This window comes from Xenopus tropicalis, chromosome 2 (assembly GCF_000004195.4).
Source record: "Xenopus tropicalis strain Nigerian chromosome 2, UCB_Xtro_10.0, whole genome shotgun sequence".
Classification (NCBI taxonomy): domain Eukaryota; kingdom Metazoa; phylum Chordata; class Amphibia; order Anura; family Pipidae; genus Xenopus; species Xenopus tropicalis.
In genome coordinates, this window is record NC_030678.2 from 41,240,610 (window position 1) to 41,265,792 (window position 25,183).

Below are 25,183 nucleotides of genomic sequence, written 5' to 3' on the forward strand. Positions count from 1 at the left end.
ACAGAATGCAGAGAGGTGGGGTTGCAGCTAAATTAGCACAGGTCTGAGCAAGTAATTAACCTATCTGGAAAAATGGAATGACAAAGTCTGTGTTCAGATACATTCACACACACAGTCATGAATACACAGCTGATAAGGGTGTGTGTTAGGGAGCAAGCAAATAATGCATATCTACATTCATTAGGTTAAACGGCTCAGAGAGAAAAGAATAGCACATGAAAGTTAAATAATTTCTAGTTTAAGCTCAACTCAAGTCCAATCATTTTTGCTGTATACATTATATACACACATATTTTATATATATATATATATATATATATATATATATATATATATATATATATATATATATATATATACAGGTATAGGACCCATTATCCAGAATGCTCGGGACCAAGGGCATTCCGGATAAGGGGTCTTTCCATAATTTGGATCTCAATACCTTAAGTCTACTAAAAAATCAATAAAACATTAATTAAACCCAATAGGATTGTTTTGCATCCAATAAGGATTATTTGTATCTTAGTTGGGATCAGTTACAAGGTACTGTTTTATTTCTACATAGAAAAAGGAAATCAGTTTTAAAATTCTGAATTATTTGATTAAAATGGAGTCTATGGGAGACAGGCTTTCCGTAATTCGGAGCTTTCTGGATAACGGGTTTCCGGATAAGGGGTCCGATACCTGTATCTATATATATAGATACAGGTATGGGACCTGTTATCCAGAACACTCAGGACCTAATTTTATTATTACAGAGAAAAAGGAAACCATTTTTAAAAAGTAGAATTATTTGCTTATAATTGAGTCTATGGGACATGGGCATTCCATAATTCTGAACTTTCTGGATAAGGGATCCCATACCTGTATGTATGTATGTATGTATGTATGTATATATATATATATATATATATATATATATATATATCCTATGGGGATCGAAACGCAATATTATGCCTGAATAAAAGATTTTTTTCTATGGATATTTATACAGTGAGTGCTCTCTGTAGACTGGATATGAATTGTTGGTAAGCACCCACCTTATATTTCTTGGACTGGTGAGTGCCGATTATTGGGAAACTAATATATATATAAATACAGGTATGGGACCTGTTATCCATATAAAATAGATAATAGAAAGAATGCCGCACACACAGGGACTTGATACAAAAGAAAAAGTGTTTTTATTGAAAAACACTTTTTCTTTTGTATCAAGCCCCTGTGTGTGTGGCACTCTTTCTATTATATTTTTGTTTTTGAACGGCACCAAGGGCATTTGGACTTGTATAGGGTGTGCTCCTCTCTGTGTACTTATATATATATATATATATATATATATATATAAATATATATATATATAAATATATATATATATATATATATATATAGCAATAAATATTACGTGGCCGGCACACCCTTAAAAATTGTCAAAAATTTATTCAAGACATATTGTTAAAAAGAATCCGACGTTTCGGTCCTCACTATGTTATTCACGCGCAAAGAAGGAAGAGGAGACAATCGCAGGCTGGGCTGGTGCGGTTTTCTCCTAACAGGGGCACTAGCCCGCGGTATAAGGTAAGCGATTTCAATCACTGGGGGTGCCTAACATTTTGGCACCCCCAGTGACTTAGCCTTTCCTTCTCCTTTAAATGAAAAAAAAAACCTTTCCCTGAAATGTTCAAGCCTTTTTAAAGACTGAATGTATAAGTCTGATTAAAGCTTGTAATATTTCCACCTATTTTTCTATGCCAAGAGTTAATGATTCCATGGGAAGAGTCAGCCAAATACAGGTGCTTTGGTCTAGACACCCAGATAAACCACTTTAGGAAACTGAGATAGGTTTGGAATGTGCAATCAGCTAATCAGTTACTCATTACAGAAGTAAAAGTATTTACAAACTTTGATACAGATGAAACTACCGTCAAGACATCATTTTCATACAATTTCTATAATGAATGGGGGTGGTGAAAAGTTAGAGAAAAGCAGTGAGGTATAAGGGCTGTGGCACACGAGGGAGATTAGTCGCCCATGACAATTCTCCCTTGTTGCAGGCGACTAATCTCCCCGATATTACATCCCAATGGCATACCCGGTATGGCAATTTGCGGAAATTGCGCCGCTGTGTATGCCATCCCACCGGCGATTTACATTTTTGCCGGTGGGATGTCATATTAGTCGCCCGCAACAAAGGAGATTTGTCGCGGGTGACTAATCTCCCTCGTGTGCCACAGCCCTAAGGGCAAACCAACACTTATACAGCATGATAATAAAATAATAATAAAAAGGATGACAGTGATATTCTTGTGATATACATGCTGTATTAATAAGTAATTAATATACAATGTTTAAACAGTAAAAAGGTAATAAGACAAGTACATACACGCAAGACCCAATCTACAGTGGAAACCCTGGATTTTACATTTAGAAACATTGTTATGAGCTGTGTGACATTTCCAATGGGAGATTTAGAGATTTCCTCTTTGACTGGTAAAATTCAGTGCTGTCCTATTTAGATACTTAGCCCCATAAATGCAAAGGTTACATTTGCATGGAACACATAAAATGTCTGAGAAATGCACACAAAAAAATGTACATTTGCTTCATACTGATAGTTCCATCAATGGTACAAGCAAATTTAACTAGATGTAAAATGCATAATGCCCGGAGAGAAAACAATTAGAAAATTTACAGTGGCATGTTTAGGGCAGCAGTTTCATATAGTTTTGTTTTTAAATCTATTAGTATTAATAGTATGTATGTCTTGTAAATAGGAGTATGCATATATACAAGCTGAAAATAGCAGAAAATAGCTTCCGTGTGCTTGCTCATGTATGCCTAGTACATACAAAGATAAAGAACACAACAGGTATAAGTTTTCTTCTGAGCATATTAAACTAGAACTTTTGTTCCTATGTCTTAACTGTAGCTTTATTCAATATACTGCCATTGTCATGCATTCACCATTAGTGGAAATTTGAAACAAAACTTGTCAGGCTCTACTGTTTGTCTTTGTTAGATCTATTTCACTGGGGCTTTTTGATTACTTTTGTCCAGTGTTGGCCTGGAATGCCAGGGGCCCATGAGAACAATCTTAGATGGGGGGGGTCCCCAACCTTTTTAACCCGTGAGCCACATTCAAATGTAAAATGTTGGGGAGCAACACAACCCCAAAAAGGGTCTTGGGGTGCCAAATATGATTGGCTATTTGGTAACCCCTATGTTTACTAGCAGGGTACAGAAGGCTCTGTTTGGCAGTATTTGTGGCTTCTATGCAACCAAAACTTGCCAATAAGCCAGGGATTCAAAAATAATACCTGCTTTGAGGCCACTGTGAGCAACATTCAAGAGGTTAGTAAGAAACATGTTGCTCCTGAGCCACTGGTTGGGGATCACTACCATAAACCATAGGCCCACTCTCCAAACAATTTTTGCATCTCCTCAATTAATTAATCTGTTTAAATCCCTAGTCTCTTTACTTTAGAAACTATAATCTATCCTTTCCTATTTTTTTTTTTTGTATTCATAAAGAAATAATGATTATGTGCCAACACGCTTTACCAGTAACTTTATGCTTTTGCTTTATTACCATAAATTTGCATCCATGTCAGCCAACCGTATACAAATCCACACTTATCCTTATGCCACCCCTAATTTAATTGTTATATGGTCAGATAATTCACTGGCCTGTGGTCCTGTACATGGAACCTAAACTTCTTGTCATGTGTTTTTTTATTTTGTTTTTATGTGCACCACCATAAATCAATACCTACATATTAAAATAAAAGCATATTATTGCAGTAATAACATTGTAGATTCCTGCAAAAATTTGGGCCTGGTCTGCACACTGCTATGTGCTTTATTGTGGCTTCACATCCATCAATCCCTTCTTATACGCCTTATAAATTACATTTGTTTTATCCAAATTACAAGTTTGTTATCCGCATTAATAATGGAGTGGTACTATTCTATATTCTAAACTGCAGTACCATCTGTTTTGACTTAAACTGTTCATACACTGAAAGATCGCATCTTTCCCCGATATGACCATCTTGAGGAGGGCGATATCAGACCACATTGTTAGGATACAGGCTGTGGGGAGGAGGACTGCATCAACAAGTCCATTTTTAAACCTGCCCCATAGAAATATGGCAAATTTTTATGTCCATGTGATATCAGGCTATGTTCTGTTGGCTGCTAGGCCTTGCATTTGATGGCATCTTGTAAGGGACTATCACACTATAGTAGGAGAATGATAAAATGAAAGGCTAACAATGCAGAGTCAAGAACAACTTCATAGAAACCAAGAAAAATCAAAAGAGAACTAATTATATATTCATCTTTTGTTATTTTAATTACACAACTGCTAATAGTAAAATTAAAAATGAACAGATATTTTCATATTTGACAGTAAATCCATCATTATATTTTACAATGTTTTCAGGTATAGTACATGATACAGAGTATGCCCGCCTATACAGTATACCATGTCACCTCACTATTTATATGTTCATTTAACAGACATAACTCATTCACAGCTACGATTTACTCTTTTTCTCTTGTAATTAATGTTGCTCAATTATAGCTTTTGTGTCTACTATTTATTTTTTCCACACATAATACTAAAGAGAGAGAGGGGGGAGAGAGGGAGAGAAGGGAAAATGAATTCTAGGAGCACAAAATTCAATGCTCTCATAGTCCTAATCCAAATTAAGGGGAACATTTTAAGAGATATGCAATGGCGTATATTTCTGCGGAGGTGATGGACTGGCTCTAGGCACCTGTTTCTTCATATTTTTGACTTATATATGTGGATTTAGAATGAAAATATCATGCAAAGAAAATATTTTGTATGGCAGATTCTGTATAAATAACAAGCACAAAGGCTGATGAAAAATTCCATTGGCTAAGTAGTATTTAAAACCTGGCCACAACATAACATGTGATAGGAATATATACTAGAATATTTCCTTCAATGACCCTTAATGGCAGTATATTACTGTGTGCACAAAAGGTTCCATCCACCCCCTCACTGTGTATGAATGGGAGTTATCATATGGGGTTATGCTATAAAGGACACTAAAATTAACCTGTTGAAACGCAAACATCTTTTTTGTTGCTTTGAGCAAATGTAGTACTTTTTATTACATATAAGTGATCCTAAATGAAGCTCACACATTTTGAAGTTTGGGGTCCCCTGTTTAAAACATAATCTGCTTATGGGAAGAGGGAGAATGTACAGAGCTAATAAATTAAATAAGGGCTCATTTACAAAGGCCCCCAGACCAAAGTCAGAATGGTACACCCATTTTTTGCACTTTGCACATCTTGAAGAAATAGAAGGAAACAAATGACAAAACAAAATGTTCATTGTTTTTAGGAAGAGTAAGCTGGAAATGATCACATTATTTTTGGGAAAGAGCTAAAAACTGTTAACACCAATAATATTTGACCTGACCAGACAAGTGACTTTTTTATGCACATAATTGTTAAAGGAAAACTGCACCCAGGGAATGCCAGTAAATATGCCTTATTTTGTTATACCAGACCACAGTTTCTCCAAATTTGTTTTAGGTTGTCCCAGTATTGGCCTTTATACCACTTCCAGTGCAAGAGCACAAGTGCACTGCATATACATAATGTCTCAATAAGACCAATTCTGCTTTGTAGGCATTGCCCTATGTATAATATGCCCAGCCACATCTTCCCTTTATGTTTTTGGACTGTATTGGTGGCACACACCCTACCATACAGAGGGGCATGTTCAGACAAAGCTGTGATATACTGTGCTGGGCAGGTGGGGAAAGTGGTAAAGATGCACACACTGAGGCAGTGCACCATTGTAATAGAGGGAGAGTCTGTACATTGCCTCCTGTGTGTTCATGTAGAATGTGTAGGTGTGGCAATACCCAGGCATTTGTGGCTTACAAAGAAATTTTTTGGAGATCCATGCATCTCATTCAAAATTGAGGCCTTATATCTCGCCATCATGACATAGCCCTCTCCACCAATTTAGTGACAATAGTACATAGAATATTTAATTATAACAGACACCTGTGTTATAAATTCTGGTAATTAATCAGAAGAGGTAATAAAAAAACAAGAAAAAGTAGAGAAAGCTGAAGGAAAATGTCATTATTTACTCTAAAATTTGCAAAAGTTCTATGGTCAGTAAAAGTAACTATTACTCACCAAGGTAATAACAAAAGATCTTTATTGTGTGGAATAGTGTTGCAAATGATATGCAAAGTTTAAATAGCCAGTCAAACATGTCTTTGACAGTCTGCAAAAATATAACTTAATGCATATTATATGTATAATGTATAAGTGTTTATGAAGTGTGTGTGAGGGCACTGGAAAATGTGAATTTGACCGGAAAAACTTTGTGTTTTAAAATATATGTCTGCCTTCAGTGGGCTGTATTGTACCCATCCTCATGCATCTGTAAAAGGCAACAGCATCTAATGAAGGGCGTCTTTCTAAAATTACTTGCAAGTGTATGTGAGTGAGCAAGACAGGTCTACAGAATGAACAGGCAAACACTTCTGGCCTGTCAGTTCCCTATGTTTAGAAGGACACTTCTATACAGAAGGACTGAAAACAGTCCATAGATCTTGAAATGCCTCCTGCAACTTGCAAAAGGTCCATGAAGATAAAAGGGCAAGTCAATTCTTATAGTATCTCAAAAGGGGAGGCCTTGGGTTATTTCCTTTCACATTTGTTTTGTTTTAGGAAATTAGTCCACTGCAGTTATGGTAAATATATAATAAAAGCTATCATAATGGCTATTTTTATGTCTTCATCGATTTTACATTTTTGGTATGGTAAATGTTGCTATGTTTAATTCCTGGCTATTAATGTTCTACTAGCTAACAGAATGTGTACGGAGAAGGCTTTTTGTTCATATTTCTAGTTCCTTATACCTTGCTATGGTTTCCAGGGTGCTGTCTTGCAATGAATTTGAAAGATGGGGCCTTTGTTTGAAAAATGCCAAGGAGGTTATTCAGAAAAACTGCATTGTTTTCAAGTAGTATCTAATTTTTTATAGGTATGTGCCAATTTGCACCAAGATATAGACAGGAGAGGCCTTCTTGTTTTTAAGTTTTATAAATCCATTTTGAGATACTCATGGAGGCAGATATGCTAAAACTTTTCTTATTTATTTTCTTTTCAAATAAGCTCATTTGCACTAAAGTCTGACATTTACTAAAAAGTCTGAACTGAAATAGTACATGTGGGAAAAGTTGTGAAATTGCAACAATTTCAAATTGTCACACTGAAACCTCTACTTTTTTGAAGTGTTGCAGCGTCAAAAATCCGAAATCTCTAAACTGTTGAATCAAAGAAGAATCCTCCAGGGAAGGGACATCTGCCATTGACTTCTACACAATCTAGACAAGTTTTAGCTGGTGAATTGTCCAATTCTGATTTTCAATGTACGATTGAGTCCAAATACTAAAAATTTGCATTTTTTCTAAGTTTTAGAACTGTGCGTATTTTTTGCCTTTTTTTGCGCAACTTTTACGTACTTTGCGACAATTTGTGCGACAAAATCGCAAGGAGTATGAAAGTTTCGGATTCATTCAAGCTTCGGTATGACTTTCCTTGGGCCAGGTTGGAGCTGCAGAGTGCCATTGAGCCCTATGGGAGACTTTCCTTGGGCCAGGTTGGAGCTGCAGAGTGCCATTGAGCCCTATGGGAGACTTTCCTTGGGCCGGGTTGGAGCTGCAGAGTGCCATTGAGCCCTATGGGAGGCTTCCAAAATCAGAAAGGTTTTCCAGCCGTTTATGATCGCTCGGATACGAAATTTTTGTGACCATTGCGGCCATTCGCAAATGATATGAAAATTTCTGAACTTTCGGATCGTAAGTACGAAATTTTGGGATTCAAACGAAAATAATTTTCATGACATTTGTGATCATCAGAAATGATCGGATTTCGTGATTTGGATTCGTACCTAAGTGAATCAGCCCCTAAATGTCAAAAAAGTTGCAAATTTTTTTTTCTGCGACTTTAGCACTAAAAAATCTGAATCAGGAAAAAAAAAATCCGACCCCCCTTGGCCTTTTATTTTGCCAAATAAAGTACATTACAAGCTGTTTAAGAAAAAATGTCTTAGCATTTGCGATATTCCTTATAAACAGTGTAAAGTAGCCCCTGTTATAAAATATGAGGATACTTGAAGCCATTTTGAAGTTCCATGACTTGTATAAAAGTACTCTGTCTTCAGCCTTGTGGTTTTATATGGTCATGGAACTTCTCTGTGACTTCTATATAAATTACAGGGTATCCACTATATAGGTGGGGATAGTGGGCAGCCCTGCCTTGTGCCTCTGTGTACTTTCTATATAGTTCCTGTTACCCTGGTAAATCCTTTTTATACATCTAATGTGGATATAAGTGTAGAATGTTGTTTGATTTTCATATTATTTGGGTTTAGTTAATTGGACATCTGGTATTGTCATTGGTCTGTCTCCCTTCTGTAAAAACCCACTTGATTATTTGTATGGGTAGCTTTGTTTATAGGAGCTGTATTTAGCAGGGAAATTGGGCAGACTTTGTACATATTATAGAATCTTTGCCTGGTTTTGGCATGGCTGTAATAAATGAGAGCAGCACTTCTTTTGGGAAATAACCATTTTGTACTGTTTAATTCAGAGCTTAAGTGAGGTACTTAGTGAGCATATGTACATTGGTTTTAGAATGCTTGTTACACTATCTGCAATGTTTTATTGCTTTTAAAGCATCTTGTTGTGAGATTAGAGTAGTTAAGTCATTTGCATGACCTTGCTACAGGCTAGGTAGATTTATCTTTTGTAGGAAGGCTCTGCTTTCAAACTGTATGGGGAAGGGAATTTAGCAACAGTATTTGCTGTATCATTGATTTATTGCTTTAGCATTGTCTGATGAGTGAACCAATTCTATTTTCTGTTGTTCTGCTAGTTTTGTCATAGTTTTGCCCATGCCAACTGCTTTGTTACCTGCTGTGCAAGGTAAGCCCTTTAATTTCTGCAATTTATAAAGACATTTTTGGAGTGTTCTGGAACTAATCTTTTATCTTATTCATTTTATATGTCTTGCTGTTGCAGCTAAGAGTTTTTCTTGGTTTAGCTTTGTAGCTGGGCAAGCTGCATGTATAGGCTGGTCTGTTCTGTTGTTTTTTTTCCTTTTATTTGTGTTCTGTTCTGCTTATTATCCGGCTCTTATAACTGCCTTATGGGCACACCAGGTGTTAAGTGGGTCGCTTTCTTGCCTCATCATTTAACTGAAAGTACACTTTTAATGCACTAATTCCGTTGCTATTTTTGGATCTACGAGGAGTAGTTTAGTCATCACAAAGGTCTAGTATGAAATTGATGCTGTTCTTTGATCGTGAGGGAGCGTAGTCTAACCATGTTATTTATTCAACTTGTGTGCTAAGTATTTTTTGCAGTGTATAAGGGTCAGTTAAAAACAACATTTATTCTGATTTAATAATACTATTTGAGTAAAATGTGTATTTTGTCTATGTTTTATAATGGTTTGTTTGGTTATATATAAAGTAAAATAAGAAAATTTGGGAATAAAAATTCACCAGGGTATACAACAACCTCTGGGGTCTGCCAGTCGATGTTTGCACGTAAGTCGGTCCCTAGGCACAAATACACCTCTTTTTTGTTTTTTCAGACGCACAAACTATTTTTGCATAACATTTATTGTGTCAGAGTTTAGAAAGGGAGTCTGGTGGGCCCATACCAGAACTACTTTAAGTTTCCTAAATTCTGTCAATGCATGGGTTCTCTTTTAGGGAAATTCAACTCCTTAGTGTCTAATGGTAAAAGACCCACTGTTGCTGATGGGAGTTTGCACATCTGTGTCTGGCTTCGCCCAGAGAAGTACACAGCGGTTACATGTAAAATGGTAACAGTGGTTACAAGTTTTAAGTAAAATGGTATAACTTCTATGCATTGCATTAGTTGTGTGTCACCTTGTTGAGAGGAAAGAAAAGAAAGAAAGAAAGAAAGAAAGAAAGAAAGAAAGAAAGAAAGAAAGAAAGAAAGAAAGAAAAAGAAAGAAAAAGAAATAAGAAAAGCATGTTTTAACCAAATCTTCAAATAGTTTAAGGGGGTGGGTCAACTTTAAGTATGTTATAGAATGGCCTATTCTAAGCAACTTTTCAATTGGTCTTTGTTATTTCATGTTTATAGTCTTTGAATTATTTGCCTTCTTCTGACTCTCTATAACTTTTAAATCGGGGTCACTGACCCCAGAAGGCAAAAAAACTACTTCTACACTTTTATTGTTATTGTAACTTTTTATTACTTTATTTTTCTATTCAGGTCCTCTTCTATAATTATATTGGTCTCTCATTCAAGCCATTTCCTGGTTGCCAAGGTAATTTGAACCCTAGCAACCTGCTGAAATTCCAAACTGGAGAGTTGCTGAACAAAAAGAGAAATAATTAAAAAAACACAAATAAAAAATGATTTCAAACAAAAAGTAAACTCAAAGGTGAACAACCCTTTTTAAACAGTTTGCCAAAAACTGGGCAATTCCCTTCTCTCAGCTGGTGTCAGTGGTGAGATAACATTGTATATTTGTAATTAGTCATGCAGTAGTGGAAAAGATATAGTGTTCTTAGTAGATCTTTGATATTATGGTAAAAAATAAAAGTAAGTGTCACATATGAGCTCTCACCATGTCTGACATTTTACTTTCAATGTGACTGGTGAAGTCCCCCAAGCTCCTGTATATCTGCTCTGATGTCTGCAAGAGCTTATGTCTGTCCTTAAAAAATAAGTAAGCCTTTTATTTTAAAACCACCTAAAATTACTCTGTACCACCACAAGAAAAATATACCTTTCTCCCCACCCTGCATGTAGATTTATTTTGTTTCTCTATTACAAGCAGCTGAACTGCAGCTCTTTTAGTTACTTCCTTGTCTAGAGTGACACTCTGCCTCTTTTGCTTTCTGAACACGCATTCTCTCCCCAACTATGATGACCTTAAAGAGGTGCCTACTGCGCATGCTCACTGCCTCTGCTTCAATTAAAATCAGGCATACGCAGTAGGTACCTATTTGAGTCGAAGAAATGAGTGCTCAGAAAGCAAAAGGGGGTGGAGCTTCACGCTATACAAGGAAGTAACAAAAAGAGCTGCAGTTCAGCTGCTTGTAATAGACAAAAAAACCAAAATAACTCTGCATGCAGGGAGAAATGTATGTCTGGGGGGGGGCTGTACAGAGTAATTTTAAAGATGAAAAGGTTTAATTATTCTTTCATTAATCTTGACTTCTGCAACAGCATTGGTGTGTTCTGGAGTGCTATTGTCCATTATACTTGTCTATGAGCCGTTCTCGGTCAGGATCTGCACACAGAGGTAAGGGGCTTGCAGAGACCCCAGACAAGGCTGCCATATTAGATTTTTTCCACAGCAACACTTCTGGGCTGAGATCCATAAAAAGCAGTGAGCTTAAGCAGATGTCGTTTCACCTTTCCTTTCGACATTTTTTTTCCCAGTGATAGAGTAGTGGAAGCAAAGTATTGTCAGTATTGTTCCCCTGTCATCCTTTGATTTCTGGAGCAGCTTGGGTAAAGCACATGCCGTGCTAGGCCATGTCCCTGACACCTTGTATGCTGCATTTTATAGAATAAGAAAACATACCTATGACTTTACTTCATCTTTAATCACATCAATATTCTGCATTAAGATTTCAATTCCCCCAGAGCTTACTGGCTTTAGAAAATCTGTGCTCTATTTTGCCAATCACACACGGCAAAGGCATCTTCCTCAAAAATAATCATTAAAGCTTAGTATTTAGCTCAAAATATTTCTGAATAGAACCCCCCCATTGGACAAATGTGTCTCTGCTTGTACCCAATCAGTTTTCACCAAAAACAATTAATACCAGTGACAGATACAGCCCCACAGATTCATTAGCAGAAGCAATAAATTCACATTCTCTGAATAAAAATGGAGGGCAAATAAATTCTGTGATGAAAATTATTGCTCTTACCTTGTGTCGACATTTAAGCACCACTCCATATGCTCCTAAAGAGAATTACAGTGATGGATATGGTTAGTATTCTGCCTTTTAGAAAGAAAACAAACAAAGCACTCCCATGCATAAATACACAATTATACATACTTATAGAAACCTCACTGTAGGATTGGTAATTATAGATGTTTTCAACAACTTGTACTATTGTGCGGCACATATGATTTACAGTTAAAATATAGTATAATAAAAAAGGGAAAAATACATCTTCAGAAATCTAATCAATGCAAAAGAAATGTACAAATAAACCAAGTCTCTAAAAGTAGTTTTTGCATGTTAGCAAAATATAACACAATCAGTCTAACAGAATAATTTAAACTTAGCATTATTTTTTGTGGATGATTGGTGAAATTGGCAACACTTTTTCCCTGGAGTTTTCCGGGGCTGCAGCTTCAATATATAGGAGCCTAAATGGGGCAAGTTAATGCACTCGTGCTCTTTTTGAGGCTAAGCCTGTGGTCACTGTTAAGAACTGCTAATAACATTAAATTGAGGTGCATGCATAGCTAATGCTTATCTACCCAAGAGAAAGATACTGTATTTGCACTCATATACACAAAAGAGTTGTGTTTAATTGCCAACATTTAAGTAATAAGATGAAGAAAAGTCTACAACCCCTAAAACAGGTTCTTGATGAAGTTATTTTAGAAAACCCCATAACTCACTTGGTAGAGGGTCAGGAGGATTTACTGTACACCTCAAGATACCTTGGGTGTGGCACGGATGATATAGGGCAGGGGTCCCCAACCTTTCTTTACCTATGAGCCACATTCAAATGTAAAAAGGGTTGGGGAGCAAGAAAAGCATGCAAATGGGCTGTGTTGCGCTACTGGTAGTCCCTATAAGGACTTGCAAACTACAGGAGGCTACGTTTGACCGTACACCTGAATTTGATGCAACTAAAGCTTGCCTTCAAGTCAGGACGAAAAATAAGCACATAGTTTGAGGTCACTGGGTGCAACATGCAATGGGTTGGTGAGAAACATGGTGCTCACAAGCCACTGGTTGGGGATCACTGAATTAGAGGCATAATTATCACAATCCAAGACATATTCTCTTTTTTCACTAATGTGAGCAATTCCTGGTGCCATTTAGGTTTTTCTAGAGAAAAATGTATAATTTCTAGCATTCATTTTCTCAGACACAAAGATATGAAATTCCCATAGATGTTTATCAACCTTGAGAATTCTAGAGAAACTTTACTAGACATAAAAGCTAGTGTGCTACATGGGGTAGACTAGTTTTCAGTACTATTTAGGCAAGACAATCCAGATGAAAAAGCATGAGAAAATGTACAAATCTCAGAAAAATCTCAATCTGTGTGAAAGAGATTTGAAAGAGATTTATTATTAGTCAAGATTGTGATAAGGGAAATGTCTTGTGTTTTGATAAATCTGTCCCTAAATGTAAAGTGATCTCAACAATCATATAATTGGAGGAGGGGACAAATTGTGGTCAGTGCCCTTTGGATTTTTGGGGATTTTACTTTACATAAGAGTAACGGTGGTGAAACAGAGCTAAAAATGTCACTTCTCTCTATAATCCTATGGGATTTTTAAAACAGTATTTATCAAAGAGAACGCATTTACCAATTGATAAATATGCTCCCATACACCCCGCTTGAAATCAAAGTGTGGCAGAATGCTAGTATGGGGTGCAATTTATCCCAAGTACATTTTGTCAGCAAAATACATTGTGGGTTTTTTTTGTAGATATTTTGTCTACAAAAATACATTCTGTATCCCCAGAATTCAAAATGAATTTATCCCATGGTACATATGTAATTATGGACACATACATGAGAACAAAACTAAGTTTCTGCACAACATAATATTATACCTTGTAATATAAGAAAATTGATTTTGCGACTGTAAACATAAATTTTGTCATCTAAATAAACACAATCCACGTAACAGAACTTGTGAAGTGTTACTTACACTTGGAAAACCTATATGTAAATGTAAATGCCAAGCAATGCAATTAATAACTAACTCAATTTAATAAGTTGAAATTGCAAATTATATGCGAACGTGTTACGCTAACTCTTATGTACTTGTCTTATAAATAGAAGGATATCCCATTTTATCCATTTGCTTTGTTATTTCTGACCTGCATAAACTTTTTTAGTGTTATTTCATATTTAGGGTTATATTCAATAGGTTTATCTACAGTTTGACAGGCCTTTCTCCCAAATGTAGCTAGTCTTGCAGTGTTGCTTACTAATGTGTATAATAAATAATTCTTCTGCCCTGTTGCTGGTCCCTGTATATGGGGTTTGATCAAATTCTATAGAGTAATAACTTTCTACAGAAAGTAACATGCTCCCATGAAACAATCACATTAGATGCCATGTTATGTTTTGTATCACAACATAACATAAGAAGGATTCTGGGAACATTCTTTTCTACTTTTGTGAGATAGTGAACCATCAAACCATAGGCTAAAGATGGGTTTTAATTGTAGGTCCATTTAAGATGTGATGGTGGTCAACACAATCCATATTCATGAATACCTTTTAAAGCATCAGATTTAATCATTATGTTTATACCCTATGGTATATACACATTATTATAGTACAGGTATCTGACCCCTTATCCGGAAACCCATTATCCAGAAAGTTCCGAATTACAGAAAGGCCATCTCCCATAGACTGTATTTTAATCAAATAATTCACATTTTTAAAAATGGTTTCATTTTTCTCTGTACTAATAAAACAGTACCTTGTACTAACTAAGGTATAATGTATCCTTATTGCAGCCAAAACAATCCTATTGTGTTTAATTCATGTTTAAATAATTCTTTTAGTAGACTTAAGGTAAGTCCTCTTACGGAAAGTCCTCTTATCCGGAAAACCCCAGGTCCCGAGCATTCTGGATAATGGGTTCCATACCTGTATTACAATCTAGACAGAGGTAAAGATGTTTAAATGTATTAAAAAATTAATCTGCAAAATAAATTTCACCATATTTTGTAACCCTGGCAAAATAGTGCATCCCTGTCTGCATTCAGAAGAATCAGAAAAATTCTGTAATTTAATTCTGAACAGATGGGTAGGCAAAGCACAACAAAACTGATTCCAGCCCCAGGTGAAATATGCCTGGTGTATAAAGAATCCAAATATGTTGAGTTTTACTATTCTGCCTTCATCTTGGCTAGTATGGGTGTGTATGCACTGTATACTGTATGTTTATTTCTAAAATACCATCTGTTTACAAAGCGTTTTATAGAAAGAACCACGTACATATGCAGTACAGGTATGGGACCTGTTAGTCAGAATGCTCAGAACCTGGGGTTTTCCGGATAAGGGATCTTTATGTAATTTGGATCTCCATAACTTTAGTTAAAATCATTTGAATATTAAATAAACCCAATAGGCTTGTTTTGCCTCCAATAAGGATTAATTATATCTTAGTTGGAACAAGGTACAAGGTTCTGTTTTATTATTACAGAGAAAAAGGAAATCACTTTTATAAATTAGAATTATTTGCTTATAATGGAATCTATAGGAGATGGCCTTTCTGTAATTCAGAACTTTCTGGATAACGGGTTTCCAGATAAGGGATCCCACACCTGTACTTTAAAGAAAAGGTGAAAACGGTAACTACTGGTGAGACCAGTAACCGTCTTAAATTCTGTTCTACATTGGCTATTTATAAATAGGGATCGAAATCCCTATACTGTACAGGCATTTAGAAATAAATTACTATATCATCATTGTGGCTGCATTTTTATGGGGGTTCTAAATGCACTACTGTTTTCATTGGGATGGTTATTACTTTGTTAACCCTTTAAGTGTGACCTGATGTAGATTCTACACATAGTGGCACATTTGCATTATGTTGTGTTTACATATTACTGCAGCATTAAAGGCATCTAACATGAAAATACAAAGTATTCTGCAGGGTTTCCTAGGGCAATTAGGAAGCTTGGCCCGCCTCTGGGCTGACAGCCTGAACTAGTGGAACGATAGAAAGGTGGCAATGCCATGTACGGTCCTTTGTATGATATCCGTCTGCAAAACTCTTTACAGGGATTGTTCATCATTCACTGCCACACACTATCCGGGATTAAGTTCCCATACAAAAAGAAACTTCAGGACTTGGAGGAATCCTACATGCACACAACCACCCACCCTAGAGTCATGGTAAACGCAGAGAAAACTAACTTACCTTCACCTACAACCCCAAGGACCTCAAATTTATTCATCACATTACCAAGATTGGGAATCTTCATGAAGACAAACCCTCCTTGTGTTAAGAGCCACAGAACATGGCAGAAAGGAAGGAGGGTGCTGACCGTCTTCACATGTGACTGGGCTTGAATGCTTTCATGAGAATCTGGACTTCGGGTTGGAGCATGTTATCTAAGGATAATAGAAGGGGTACACAGTTTATTGTCCGATACTGAAAAGAGGTTATAGTATGGGTACATAATATTAATATGAACAGAATACATTTAATATCAAAGTTAAAAAGAATTAGGGTAAAGGCACAAAGTGTGTTTTCAAGCACTTCAATCGCCCCCATTGACTTACATTTTAATTGTCTAAAAGAACTTTTGAAAGGCAATGTCAATGCAAGTCGGTGGGGATGCTTTGGAGGCGCAAGATCCAGAAAGGTCCTGTGATATTATCCTTAGGAACGTGTGTAAAAAGGTAGGTTCAATAAATAAGTTAAAGCACAAATATAAAAAAAAAAAAAAAAAAAAAAAAAAAAAAAGCTTTAAGGCAACACTTGTTGATTGATCTTGATCTCCTTTGCTATACAACTACTGATGTTGTTATCACCAATATGAACAGCTTCTGCCATGTAACATCATCCAGTGCTTTGATTATTTTTAACGCAGGTGGTTCAAAGATATAAACAAAAACACTATTTCCATTAGCTTCAAAAGTATGCAGGAAGGCTCACCTTCCTACGCACTGTTTGACTGTCCCTACGCTCTGGCTACCAACCATAACCCACCCATAACTGTATCCCATTCTCGGGATATCTAGAAAAACAAGATTTCTTCTGAAATTCACACTTCAGTTACAGCACAATAGATTCACTCATCACCTCCAAGCACTCCCACCTGTGTAAGAATTGTTATGGGACACACCCTGAATTTCCACTAGCAATTTACCATAAAGCATAACCACCACTACTCCCCAACCACTTGATATGTCAGTTGTTCCTCATAGGCTTTATGCTTTTGCAAGGAGGGTCCAAGTACACTAAAAATATTGATCTCTGTCTTTCAATAACATTGTGAAGGCCTTGTTAATTATAATACAGGTATGGGATCCCTTATCTGGGAACCATATAAGAAAGCTCCACATTACTGGAAGGCCATCTCCCATAAAGCCTATTTAAACCAAATAAATCTAATTATTAAAAGATGATTCCCTTTTCTCTTCAATAATAAAACAGTACCTTGTACTTAATGGTAAATAAGCTGTGTAAATCCATATTGGTGGCAAAACTATCTTATTGGTTTCAGTTATTATTTAAATGTATTTAGTAGGCATATGGCATAATGATTCAAATTGAGAAAAAAACCCATATATGAAAACTCCAAGATTCCAAGCATTCTCGAAATCAGATCTCATACCTGTATAAATACATTTATTTCTTCTGCATAAGATATACAAAGGCTCATTATGGGAAAGACAAATGTTGCCTATGTAAATTCTTAACCCCTCTCAGGTTTCCCTTAAAGAGCATAATTTATGTGTATGTACAGAATTACAGTATTGCCTTTGGCTACATACAGTAACAATGGCCCGATAAGGTGCCAACTCCGACCCTCGGCAGGTTTTATCAGCCCCTGTAGGGTCGCCTTTTGGTACTCAAACACTGCAAGATCTATTTGTACAATAAGGTTAGCAAATGAGTGGATCTTTATTTGAATTTGTAACGTGCTGGGGAAAATCATAACAATCCAATTGCTTGGTCCCTGGCGAATAATGGAAAATCCACCAGTTAACAACAACATGCATCAACTCACCAACATGGTCCTCTTTGAACTGGATTTTCTAACCCCCCAAATAAATATTTGGGCAATATTATTATAAAGAATAATACACTTTCTACAGTAAAATTGACAGTAACCTCTTATCTGCATGGTCACATATCTCTTTAATCACTTCTAAAATCTTTATCGTTCACAAAAGGAACATTCTTATAAATTAATGGAAGGCACATAAATAGGCATATAAATACATGATGATGATTATTCTATGTGTATTTTGCTGTTTCAAGGAACTGGGAATTGCACAGTTGAAAAACAAACTGCTTACTAAACAGAACCAACAACACTTGCAAAATATGTATGATAACTCTTATACTGATGCAATATAAATTGTCTAGTTTTATTTGAGAAAAACAAGTACAATTGCTTGGCTAACAGATGGTGATGGCCATACTAAAATCTCAACTGTTGGATTGCACAGCAGCATTTTAGAAATCACAAGTGCAGCATTGGCTTGAAGAAATTTATTTTTCTATTCCGATGAGCCAACAATGGCATTGCTTTACTGGCAGAAACATAACTTTAAACACTGTTTGGTAAATTGAGATTTACAGCCAAGAGCTAAATATAATTTTGTCAAAACAGAGAAATTATAAAATAGATAAGGTAGAGAATATAATTCGAAGCAGAATCAGAAACATGTACTTTTATTTATGTAAAGCTTGTTTAGGGGGTATACCAGTCCAGCCAATGTTACTCCTGTGAGTTATGTGTGACTCTCTCAGGTGGTATTAAAGGAAATAGTTTCTACATCGAATCTCGCATGTACATTTCATGGATCTCTGTAAATTCAGTGTTTTCTGAAATCATATATCTGTACATTATAAATGTTTTTGTTTTGGCCAAAAAAGGTAGTTCCACTTAGTACACAGTATAGAGCTCCTTAAAGGAGAATGCAAGTCAAAATTTAAATAGCATACTGCCCAATAGTCCTCCTATTGTTTAGTAAAAACGCCACACTTTTGGCTCACCTAATCAAATATTTACTCAGTCACACTTACTTCACATTTTCTAGAACAGGCAGCCATCTCTAAAAAGGTATTCTCCCTTCCTTTCCCTCCTTGCTTCATACTGCACACGTGTTTCATTCCCTCCCCCTCCCCCCTGCCAGATCCACTTCTGATTGGCTGGTGGGCATGTGTAGCTCAGAACAGCAGACAGGATCAAGTTACACACATGCTCAGAGAATAGGAAGGCTGCCGCTGGCACCTACAGGAAGGGGAGAGAGATTTCAGTGATGTCACTGTAGTCTTCACACTGCTTTAGGCTGCCAGCACCATATCTATGAGAAGCAAGCAGGGATCTGGGAATTTAGATATGCAGTAAGTACTTAAAAAGAATGCCTTTAGGCTTACTTTTAATTTATATTAACTTTTTATTGTCCTTTAATAGATAAAAACTCAATTACATCAAGTCACAACATGGTGCCTCAAAAGGATTCTCCTCTACCTTGGGCCTGCTCAGTTTCATCTCTAATATGGCCCATCTGGGGTCTGAACCACTCTTGCTAGAAACTGTATACCTAGCTCTCATTCTTAGAGCTAAAGCTGAAGTCAGTCCTTACTGCAACTTGTTCTCCAAGTGGTTGCTTCTCCTAAACTCCCACTGAGGTTCTCCCTTCATTCGTCTTTATTAATGACCTGGAGGTGGGCATAGAGAGTACTGTTTCTATTTTTGCTGATGACACTAAATTGTGCAAAACTATAAGTTCCATGCAGGATGCTGCCGCTTTGCAGAGCGATTTGACAAAATTGGAAAACTGGGCAGCAAACTGGAAAATGAGGTTCAATGTTGACAAGTGCAAAGTTATGCACTTTGGTAGGAATAATATAAACGCAAACTATCTACTGAATGGTAGTGTGTTGGGGGCATCCTTAATGGAGAAGGATCTAGGGGTTTTGTAGATCACAAGTTGTCTAATTCCAGGCAGTGTCATTCTGTGGCTACTACAGCAAATAAAGTGCTGTCTTGTATAAAAAAGGGCATTGACTCAAGGGATGAGAACATATTTTTGCCGCTTTATAGGTCCCTGGTAAGGCCTCACCTTGAGTATGCAGTGCAGTTTTGGGCTCCAGTCCTTAAGAAGGATATTAATGAGCTGGAGAGAGTGCAGAGACGTGCAACTAAACTGGTAAAGGGGATGGAAGATTTAAGCTATGAGGTTAGACTGTCGAGGTTGGGGTTGTTTTCTCTGGAAAAGAGGTGCTTGCGAGGGGACATGATTACTCTGTACAAGTACATTAGAGGGGATTATAGGCAGTTGGGGGATGATCTTTTTTCCCATAAAAACAATCAGCGCACCAGAGGTCACCCCTATAGATTAGAGGAACAGAGCTTCCATTTGAAGCAGCGTAGGTGGTTTTTCACGGTGAGGGCAGTGAGGCTGTGGAATGCCCTTCCTAGTGATGTGGTAATGGCAGACTCTGTTAATGCCTTTAAGAGGGGCCTGGATGAGTTTTTGAACAAGCAGAATATCCAAGGCTATTGTGATACTAATATCTACAGTTAGTATTACTGGTTGTATATATATAGTTTATGTATGTGAGTGTATAGATTGGTTAGTATAGGTTGTGTGCTGGGTTTACTCGGATGGGTTGAACTTGATGGACAATGGTCTTTTTTCAACCCTATGTAACTATGTAACTATGTAACTCCAAACAAGCCTAAACCAGGTATCTTCTCCCCATTATCCTAAAGTGAAATAACTCTTGAAAGCCCTGGGCAAATAGAAAACCCCTGCCTCAATGGGCATGTCTAACCAAGATGTGAAATTCCCACAGGAGGGAGGATTAAATCTTAACACCCACATACATTTATACATACAGGTATGTTATACCCAAGATGAAGCAGACCATACTCTTATACTCTATAGGAATGCTTACAAGCTATTCTGCTGAATGCCGCCTTTTTATAATACTACCAGTATTTTTCGTTTTATCTGTACAGCAGGGTCCTCATGAACAAAATTCTGCCCATAATAGAATTTTCTGTCAATAAGAAGCTTTAGTACAAACTCACCTGTTTATATGGAGGAAGGAGGGGGTGTTTCAGACACAAGTTTGGATGATGGCAATTGCTGAAGACAAAAAAAGGTGAATGCAACTAATGAAAAATAACTTCAGGCCCATGAAGGATTAAAAGAATCAGTAAACATGATATAAGTTGTTGAAATCCCGTGATCAGGACAACTATGGAGACAGCATGGCTAAATAATGGCCTTAGCAACAGACATGACAAGCCCCTAACAAGCTTTGATGTGAATACATCAGGTACCTCCTTAGTACATTCCAGCCTGTCATACTACTGTGTGCATTGCTTCTAAACAAGCTTTACAGGCCCGGGCTGTTCTCTCCTTGCAGTCTGGTTTGACTGTTGGATGGCAGCCAGAAAGCAGCCCCCCATTGCTAAGCCACAGCAACAAACGTCACAGTCAATTCAAAAATCACTCTTAAGTGTTCTTGGTGCACAGAAATCTCCCCTGTGCCTGCCTACACATTGTATTAGGAAAAGAAAACAGGAAAGCCTCAAAGCAATTCATGTACAGAGGTCTCATTCCTGTACAGCTGGGATGCTATGCCATAAATGCAACTGTCATCCATCTATCTATCCATCCATCCATCCATCTATCCATCCCTCTATGTGTATCAATCTATTGTCAGTCTATCTATATTAAGATGAAGATTTATTATGCAGTGTAAAAAAGAGCAACAAATATCACCAGGCTTTGCCACTTAAAAAACATAAAAACACACACTAAAAATAATGTGTATAAACTCATTATTACTGTTGTATTGCAGGAAAAGGAACTCGTCTTTCTTTGCAACCCCCTTGCATTTCATTTGTATTACCTGCCCCTCCCCTACAGAAACTTTCCTGCGAGGCCTATGGAAACAACAGTCACTGTAATTAAAGAGTGAATCAGTGCCTGTGATTCATGCACCATATTCTAATTACATTTCATTTTAAAACTACAGGTCATTGCGTATTTAAAATGTGAAGGCTTTAGTACATGTGCAAGAAAAGAATAATTACAGGAGAACAATTTTTGTGCCCTGTGACGAGATGGCGTATGGATTTAGAGCAGGAATGTAGTTATTGTGCTGGTTGTTTCGGGGACCTAAAAGAAACACTAAAGCTCGCCAGATGCAGCTGTTTTAACTCATTACCAAACTGCTGTAGGATGTCCAGTCCAGTTACCCATAGCATCCAGTCAGCCCAGTAATAGTTAACTGCTAATTGGTTGATACTGCTTACTGGATTGGGAACATTTTTGCACCACATTCCTGCATATGCCTTTTTATATAGTAACATGCACATTCCAAATGTGCTTGATAGAATGGCCACCTTTTAGAGCATCTCAGCATCTTATATTGTCATTATCTAGATGCATGCTATCACAGACGGGGAGCAGGGCTGTGGAGGTTGTAAAGAAATCCTTCCGACTCCTTAGTTTATGGTAGTTTATGGTAATGCGAAGAGCACACAACACTTGCAAACTTGGAAAAAATGCACCAGAAAGGTGTGCAGAGCACCAGATGTAACAAATAGGCAAAGAGAATTTGTACTTGGCTTAGCAACTCAGACCAAAGTCAGGACAGACAGCAACCAGCAAATGTGGTATTCAGGACAAGGATCAGGGCAGGCAGCAAACAGTGAAGGCCAAGTGTCCTAAAGACATCAAATAGAGACAAACATAACCCAACGGTCAGAATGTGAAGCTATTAAATAAGTCAATAAGCCAGATAGCACCAAGCAAAAACTGTGTGTTCAGAGATGCAATGCACAAATGCTGAGTCAGGACCATTGCCTCCATGGCCCAGGCCAGTATCAATCCATGAATGAAGTCCACATGACAAACAAGCAACTGGAGGGGTGCCGCAATAAACATGAGAATGTCATCTTGTGGGAACAAACTGGTAGCAGGGTAGGTAAGGTGTACTACCCTGAAAGCCAAATTCCACCCAGTGGAGAAGCCCATGTTTCAGCAAATCCAAAGTTGAATGAATAAAATGATGGGTTTTCGGAGCCTCACTTCCTGATGCTGTGGTACTGCTGCACATTTTATTAAAGTTAGAGGCATAATTACAGTTCTTTTATCAATGAGTGATTACAAGTGAGGCTCCTTATAAAGCCTAATTGTTCCTTTGTTATTAAATTATGCCTCCAGGGGCAACTTCTGCTCTTCAATCCAACAAGTGCAAACAGGGCAAGCTGAAATGCAGTCCTGATTAAAGCCTGTAATTGAAGGTCACCACTCACCACTTAAGTGTTAAGACAGTTGAAAGGGCTTTTATAATTAGCGCTTGTTGTGCTGAGGCAGAGAGGATGAACAATTCCCATCACATAATGACAGAGCTCACAAATTTCATAGAAAGTGTTCTAAGGTCACTTACTAGTTATAGTCATGCAAAGGCAAAGTCTCTGCAAGCTGGGTGATTTCCAAGCTTTGCACCTACTGTACCATTTTCCACAGCAGAATGCTAATAAAAGCACCATACATTGTGGCTTTAATGATGTACAGTAGATGTATTGATTAGATTCTCCCCTTTAATTATTCCAGGTTGACCCAGTTACTACCACCTTCTCAATAAGTGAGTTTGTGCTAGAAAGACAAAACAACAACAACAACCGCTGGTTCCAGCAAAAGCAAATATAAGCTTCCTATTTTGTTGCAACACTTTGTCGGGGGGCAGGGGGCTTTCCTGTTTGTATGAAGTAAGGTCCATTCAGTAATGGTTTGCTGACATGGGAATGGAAGAACTTGACATAGCACAGAGCCATGACCTCAGCCCAACTGAGCACCTGTGGGATGACATGGAATGCCGACTACAAGCCAGGCCTGGTTACTCAAAGCATACAGAGAACATTAAAGGCTGTTACAGAAGCATGAGGGAGCCAACTTCATATTAATACCATTAATCAGAATTTGATGTTGGAAAGTGTCTGGATTCAATTCTCCATACACTATATGATATCTAAGGGTGCAAACACTAATCCTCAGCCTTTTAAAATGATTGATTGTTTAAACATGTACTGTACTTCCTGTGATAATATTTTGCCATATAAGCACTTTGATAAGATTTCTTTTCAATCCCTATTAACCATTTAACTCGACAGCAGAAGTGCACAGAAATGCATGATAACATGCTCCAATGTTATGCAGAACCAATCTTAATTCCACCAATTAGAACTTTTAATGTACACCAATAAAACAGCAAATTAAGTTGTTATAATCACACATTACAATAAAGACAGGAAATAAGCATAACTGACCCTATAAACATGTTTCCAATCAATATGGGAACTTTCAGCTGATAAGAAACCATATAAGCTTTCCAATGGAATGTTCATATCACGACTCATGCTAGTTATTTATTAAATGGATTCAGTCACGGAAAAACATGTTTTTTTTTTTACAAAATACATCAATAGTTCTCTTCCAGCAAAATCCTGCATTGAAATCCTTTTTTTAAAAGAGCAAAAAGATTTCTCCCAGGTGCCAGCCATGTGACTTGTGCTCTGATAAACTTCAGTCACTCTTTACTGCTGCACTGCAAGTTGGGGTATCATCAACCCACTGCCTTTCCCCCAGCAGCCGATCAGCAGAACAATGGGACGTGATAACAGCTCCCGTCAAGTGGTAAATATGAGAATAGCACACAGTACTAAAAAACCCAAGTCTGACCAGGACTCCTTTAGTTATACCGAGAAGGAGAAACAATAGCTTATCTGAGAGCAGCTGCATTGTGATGTGTTTGCTGGCTGTTCTGAAAGCTCAGACTCAGGCACAATGACCTGAGATGGCACCTACGCACCAATATTAAAATTAAAAAAATAGATTTATTGGTTCAAGAATAAAATGTTAAATAGTAGAATGAATTATCTGTAGTGTAATTTAGTAATAAAAACTACAACATAAAAATCATGACAGAACCTTTTAAGCATTTTTACTCCTGTGTCAACTATTTAAATACAGAAGTCCTTTGGTTGGCGCTTAAATACCAGGCCCTTTTGACAACTGAACAAAAATGGGGTTTGGATACAATTTTTTTACACCCACTCAGATGCCACTAACAACGATTTCTAAATTGTTTTCACATGTCAGTTCAAAGCAGTACATTGAAAAGCTGTCTTTTG

At 37.1% G+C, this 25,183-nt stretch overlaps 1 protein-coding gene across 12 annotated transcripts in view; it reads right to left on the minus strand.

Moving 5' to 3' along the window:
* Positions 1-25,183, minus strand: part of cdkl5 (cyclin dependent kinase like 5) — a 185,161-nt gene that overhangs the window by 97,630 nt on the left and 62,348 nt on the right. For 10 of the 12 annotated variants that reach the window (XM_031896713.1, XM_004911760.4, XM_031896712.1 and 7 more), the window contains 2 exons: positions 16,204-16,397; positions 11,993-12,027 (listed from right to left, as the gene is read on the minus strand). In XM_031896713.1, the coding sequence (XP_031752573.1) occupies positions 11,993-12,027; positions 16,204-16,267 (99 nt within the window). In that variant the 5' untranslated portion in view covers positions 16,268-16,397. Of the gene's footprint in view, positions 1-11,992; positions 12,028-16,203; positions 16,398-21,064; positions 21,123-25,183 lie in introns of all 12 variants that reach the window. The other 2 variants (XM_031896709.1, XM_031896710.1) reach the window with 1 other exon arrangement.